The following is a 6,712-nucleotide window of genomic DNA, read 5'->3' on the forward strand; positions in this document are numbered from 1 at the left end:
AAGTGTGACATATTCTATAGTTACATGAGATTGTGCTTAATGTTATTTTACAGATTTGAGCAAAATCGATACGACTCATTTAAAATGTCTTGATCTAAAACTTGATGTATTTCTTCATGGAATGCAACACCTTTATGTTTTATTGCTTTTTCTGCTTGATTTTTTTTCCACCTTTTCATTTCTGCCACAAATGTTTATTTGATCAGTTTTATGGACAGCATGATAACAATGTGGTATTCAAACAACTCTTCTACAGTGCCATCCTTCCATCTTCTGCTGCTTATCCATGGTCGGGTGATAGTGGCAACAAGTCCGTGAGGGAAACCACAATATCCCTCTCCCCTGCAACACACTCCAACTCCTCCTGGGGGATCCCAAGGAGTTCTCAGTCCATAATGGATGTATAATCCTTCCAGCAAGTTTTGGTCTTCCCCAGGGTCTCCTACCTGTGGGATGTGCCTGGAAAACCTAGGAAGGGAGGCCTACCTGTGGGATGTGCCTGGAAAACCTAGGAAGGGAGGCATCCTAATCATTTCCCTGATCGACATCAGCTGACTCCTTTTGATGCAGGGGTGCAGGGTCTCTACTCTGAGCCCCCCCCCCCCCCCCCCAAAAAAGGGACAGAGCTCCTCACCTTAAGGCTCAACACCGCCACCCTACAATGGAAACCATTTTTATCCAGAATCTTTGTCATGATCCAGACCTCATGACCATAGGCGAGTGCTGGAACATGGATGGGTCAGTAAACTGAGAGCTTTGCCTTTCCACTCACCTCTTACTTCACTATTACAGACCAAAGCAACACTCTCTTTACTGATGAATATTAACTGAGGACAATACCTGTGCCCAATACTTTAGCATTTTTGACAAGGAAATCTTTTATCACTTTTTGTGTTTGTGTTGCTTTATGTATAATGATTCATTTCTCAATTTTTACTCTTAATATTCTCATGAAAAGTAGCAACAAAAAATAATTATTTCAATTCTTTCTTGATTGCATACCCTCCTGTACTTTTATTTTATGCACTTTTTTGCTGTAATATGGCCTTTTTTGTAACAGTGTCTTTGGTACAATTGAATATAAATAGTTTGGTCTAACATATCAAAAACTTTTCATTTAAAGAGGATATGATAGTTTTTAAAGTATTTATTATAGATCTTTTAGATTATACCTTGATTACTGTGGCTGAGTACGATTAACATTCTCCAGTAAGTATGTTTCTTAGGCTGCTCCCTTCTTCAGGGGATGCAACAGCAAGTAAACTCGCATGAAAGATTTGGCAATTCTTTTGTGCCAGATGCCCTTCCTGACACAACCTGGACTCGAACTCACAACCTCAGGGTTACAAGTCCACAGCACTGACCACCAAACTACCACAGACCCAATTAACATTCTCCAGTGGTTTGAGAAAAAATATATTTTTATAAAATTGCACAGTTCATTTTCCAAAGAACTATTCTAAACTTTGTGTATTATTAGTCTTGAGTTGGAGCTTGGAAGAGAGATGGTCATCAGTTAAATTTTTGTATTGAGACGTCACCATAAGAAAAAGTAGCAGCTTGGCTGGAGTCTGTGTCCTGGCATGAATAAGGGGCCTGGCATTGGAAACCCCTGATTGACTGCAGTTGTGTTTTGCAGGTTTTGGCAAGCTCCGGCAGGAAGATAAATCTAAATGTTTATAGCTGGTGTACTGGGGTGTGCATTTCTGCTGAGTCAAGAACAGCTAAATTAGTGTCACCCACTTCCATGTAAAGTATACACATCAGAACGCTGCTAATCTCTGGAAAATGTGTGGACACAGTGCAACTTTTCATTCTCTTTGACTATTCATGAGAGAAGTAATGTGACCTTGATGATTCAATTCAGTTTCAATTCAGTTTATTTATATAGCGCCATATCACAACAAAGTTGTCTCAAGGCACTTTACAGGAACATTCACATACATATAAAAGCCAGTTAGTAAAGTTCTCTATCTAAGGAGGCCAGCAGACAAGTTGAATCTTCACTTCATTGCAGTCTCCCATCCTAAGCAAACACAATGGCAACAGGTGAAAGGAAAAACTCTCTTTTAAAAGGAAGAAACCTCCAGCAGAACCAGCTCAGGACAAGCAGCCATCTTTCATCTGCTTTGACCGTCTGGGTTTGAGAGGACAGAAAGGAGGGACAGACGAACATAGAATGGTAGGTCCATACATAGGTCCGGGTACACCTGAAAGACAAAAACACATCAAGGATAGAAAAAATAATTACAAATACAAACAAGTTGAGCAGAGTAAGTAAAGACAGTAGCAGAATGAAGAAATGTGGTCAGTTTGTCCTCCAGCAGTCTAAGCCTTTAGCAGTATAACTAAGGGATAGCTCAGGAAACCCAAGCCAACCCTAACTATAGGATTTATCAAAAAGGAAAGTCTTAAGCCTAGTTTGTTTTAAAACTGGATAATGTGTCAGCCTCACAGACAGAAACTGGAAGTTGGTTCCACAAGAGAGGAGCCTGATAACTGAAAGATCTGCCTCCCATTCTGCGTTCAGAAACTCTAGGAACCGCAAGTAAACCTGCAGTCTGAGAGCGAAGTGCTCTGGTAGGAAAATATGGAACAATAAGATCTGAAATATAAGATGGAGCTATGTTGTTGAGAGCTTTGTAGGTTAGAAGTAGGATTTTGAATTTTATTCTGGATTTGACAGGGAGCCAATGGAGAGAAACTAAAACTGGAGAAATATGATCTCTCCTACTAACTCCAGTTAAGACTCTGGCAGCAGCATTTTGGATTAACTGAAGACTTTTTAAAGAAAATTATAAGGAAACAGGATATCTTTATAGATGGTTAGATATCAAAAATATTTTATGACTTATGCATTAATTAAGGTTTTGAGAAAAAGAAATGCTTCCACAGCACTATAATCATTTCACAGAGAACTCCTGGATGTGATATTTAAAAGTGTATCTTTTCTATACTGTTTACTTATTTATTTGCTTTGTCATTTATTCATTATCTTCATAAACCATTTAGTCAAGTCCTCTTCTTTTTTGAACATGCTCATTTATTTATTTATTCATTCATTCCTTTTCTTGTCTCAGGAAGTATAACATTCGTGTGGAAGACATTATGGTGCGAGATGTAAGGTACATCACTCTTAACTGTTGCTATCAAGATCTGCACAACGTCCTGATGTCGGGCCATCTCAAGACTCTGGCTCTGGTGGAATCAGCTGGTGAGAAAAAGATTCACACACATAGACACATGCATACATGAAACACAGGAGAAAGAAAACTGTTACCAATAATTTGTGAAAACTATATATGAAGGCAGAGCCATATATAAAATTGAAAATTTATCCATATTCAATACAAAATGCTTTATTCCCACCATGATTAAAACCATCTTGTACAACAGGTCTTTGTAGGTAAATGCTGATGGACTGTAGTGGAAGTCCCAAATAAAACATCTGTTTATTGGTGATCACTGACCGGAAGATACATTATTGAACAGGGATCCTTAAGAAAGAGTAGATTCAAGATGGCGCCAGTGTGTGTGGCCGTCCGTCTGTCGCTCATGGTTTGGTTTGGTTTATTTCTCTGTTTTGTGCTCAGCACTAAGTCTGTGCTTGTGTACAATCGCCAGTCCCTCCTGGATATTCGACATGTTGTTGGCAATCTCAATGCCTTTGATAAAGGTGGACAGAAAACTTTACCCCCGCTCCTGTCAGGAGTCCCAGCTCATCTCCTCCGGGCACCTGTGCTGCCCCCCCGGCGGAAACGTCGTTGTTACTGCGGTAAACGTGGAGGACAGCTGGTGAAACTAAAGATCTGCCTGGCCCGTTCTACGTCCATTTCTCAGACAAGAAATGGATTATTTCCGTCTTTCTCTGTGCCTTGGCAGTTCCTGGATCCTGTTGACAGCTGCCTGCTACCTGTCACCGGCCTGGATGCGGGCGTTCGCCTCCACCCCTCCTGCTTCTCTCGGCTCCACCGGCGTGGAGTGAACCTGCAGAGCCTGAAGATGCTGCCCCGGGCCCTAGCGCCCGTCAGTTTACATGCTGCGGTTTCTGCCAGGATTGGCCTGGTGAACGCCAGATCTCTGACAAACAAAACTTTCATCCTGCGGGACTTTTTCAGTTCCCGTCATTTGGATTTGCTCTGCATCACAGAGACCTGGGTAGAGGCTGATGACTCCAGTGTTTTTGTTGAACTTCTACCAGACGGCTGCTCTTATCTAAGCTCCCCTCGGATGTCAGGCCGTGGAGGAGGAACGGCGGTGGTTTATAAAAACAACTTTAAATGCAAGCAGTGCTCTGCACCATCTTCATTCTCCAGCTTCGAGGTGACTTTATTTGAGGTGGGTTGCTCACACCCGCTGTCATCTACAGAACCCCTAAATATAATAAGGATTTTTTGAATGACTTTTCTGATTTCCTGACTGGAATAATGATAAACTATGATTGAGTGCTTATTGTTGGGGATTTTAACATACATGTATGCTGCCCAGAGAAACCACTGGTGAAGGACTTTCTCAGCCTCACTGACTCATTTAACCTGGTTCAGTGGGTGGCTGGTCACACACATGAATATGGACACACGTTGGACCTGGTTCTCTCTCACGGCTTGTCTGTGAACGACCTGGAACTATATGATAATGTGATTTCTGACCATAGGCCTGTTTTATTTGATGTTGGTTTGTCCTGTGCTCAAGTTAAATCCTGCGCTCCTGCCCAGCGACGTAGAATTTTTAACCCTTCCACTGCTGGTCAGTTCTCTGCTGCCTTTGAACAGCTCTGTGCTCCCTCTGGCTCTGCTGCTGACACTGAACTGCTGAGCTCCTGGTTTGACTCCTCCTGTCAAACCATTTTGGACTGTGTAGCTCCATCTAAACTGGTGCAGCCTAAAGCCAGATCTGAACCCTGGTTTAATGAAAAAACTATTGCAGCCAGACAGGAGTGCCGCAGAGCTGAACAGAGATGGAAAAAGGATGAACTGGAGGTTTCATTTTACATTTTAAATGACTGTCAACGTCAGTACCAGAACACTGTTAAAGAGGCCAAAAAACAACACTTGTCAGACATTATTGTGTCCAATCATAATAATCCACTTGTCCTTTTTAAAACTATTGACTCTGTCCTGAAGGCCCCACAACCTGTCTGTCTGGAAGCCTCTACTGAACTTTGTAATGACTTCCTGCAGTTTTTTTATAAATAAGGTTGTTACCACAAGGGCTCTTATTTCAGCCCCTGCTTTTGACCCCTCCTGCTTGGTCCCCTGCCTGGCTGTGTTCGAAAGATTTGAACCAGTGACCCTGACCCTTTTAGAGGATGTGGTCGGCCATATTAGACCATCACGTTCTCCTTGTGACCTTGTCCCCCCTCGTCTTTTAAAAGAGGTGTTTTCCAGCATCAAGCAGGTGATTCTTGCTGTTATCAATAGCAGTCTGTCCTCAGGTGTTGTCCCAATAAGTTTTAAACATGCTGTGGTGCAGCCCCTGCTTAAAAAGCCTAGCCTAGACCAAACTGTCTTGGCTAATTTTAGGCCTATCTCTAAGCTGCCTTTTATTTCAAAAATTTTAGAAAAAATTGTATATTCACAGGTCAAATGTTTTCTGGATGAGCACAATATCCTGGAGGTTTTTCAGTCTGGCTTCAAAACTCACCACAGCACAGAATCAGCTCTAGTCAGAGTTTTTAATGATATTTTTATGGCTAATGATTCTGGTGAACATGTGGTTCTTGTCCTGCTCGACCTAACAGCTGCCTTTGATACCGTGGACCATAACATTTTAATATCACGCTTACAGCGCCAAGTGGGTATTTGTGGTACTTCACTGAGCTGGTTTAGGTCCTATCTGGCAGACAGAACCATGTCTGTCAACATAGCTGGGTCTGAATCCTCCACTGCTCCTCTGTGTTTTGGGGTTCCACAGGGCTCTATTTTAAGTCCCCTGCTTTTCTCCCTTTACCTGCTTCCATTGGGATCAATCCTTAGAAAGTATGGGATCTTTTTTCATTGTTACACTGACGATAGTCAGATCTATATGCCACTTAAAAAGAAAGATGCCCCCTCAATTAGGTCACTTCTGTTGTGTCTTGAAGACATCAAAGCCTGGATGTCTTTAAACTTCTTAAATTTCAATGAAAAGAAAACAGAAGTGATGGTGTTTGGTCCTAGTGGCTCTTGTGAACCTTGCCCTGTTGATCAGGGCCCTCTGGCACCACATGTAAAGAAAACTGTTTCTAACTTGGGTTTTAAAATGGACAGTGATTTTAAATTAGATTCCCAGATTGGAGCAGTGGTCAAGACCAGTTTTTATCACCTCAGACAGCTGGCTAAGGTAAAGTCCATCCTTACAAAACAACATTTGGAAACAGTAATCCATGCCTTGGTCGCCTCTCGACTGGATTACTGTAACGCTCTTTACCTTGGAGTCAGCCAGTCCTCCCTCAGACGCCTCCAGTTGGTTCAGAACGCTGCTGCTCAGCTTCTAACTGGAGTTCAATAAAGGGAGCACATCACCCCCACTCTGCTCCACTGGCTGTCTGTTCATTTTAGAGTTCATTTTAAGATTCTTTTATTTGTTTTTAAAAGTTTAAATGGTTTTGCTCCATCCTACCTCTCTGAGCTGCTTCACCCATACTCTCCTGCTCGGTGCCTCAGATCAGCTGATCAGCTGCTCCTGGAGGTGCCGAGGTCTAAGCGGAGGCTCAGAGGGGACAGAGCTTTTT

The 6,712-nt window shown here is 42.3% G+C and overlaps 1 protein-coding gene across 1 annotated transcript in view; it reads left to right on the top strand.

Moving 5' to 3' along the window:
* The window catches only part of LOC119411497 (chloride channel protein 2), a 479,672-nt gene that overhangs the window by 414,131 nt on the left and 58,829 nt on the right, over nt 1-6,712 (top strand). The window contains exon 25 of the mRNA XM_037678447.1: nt 3,081-3,214. Coding sequence (XP_037534375.1) covers nt 3,081-3,214 — 134 coding nt within the window. The remainder of the gene's footprint in view (nt 1-3,080; nt 3,215-6,712) is intronic.

Source organism: Nematolebias whitei, chromosome 6 (genome assembly GCF_014905685.2).
Source record: "Nematolebias whitei isolate Nwh7 chromosome 6, NemWhi1, whole genome shotgun sequence".
Classification (NCBI taxonomy): Eukaryota; Metazoa; Chordata; class Actinopteri; order Cyprinodontiformes; family Rivulidae; genus Nematolebias; species Nematolebias whitei.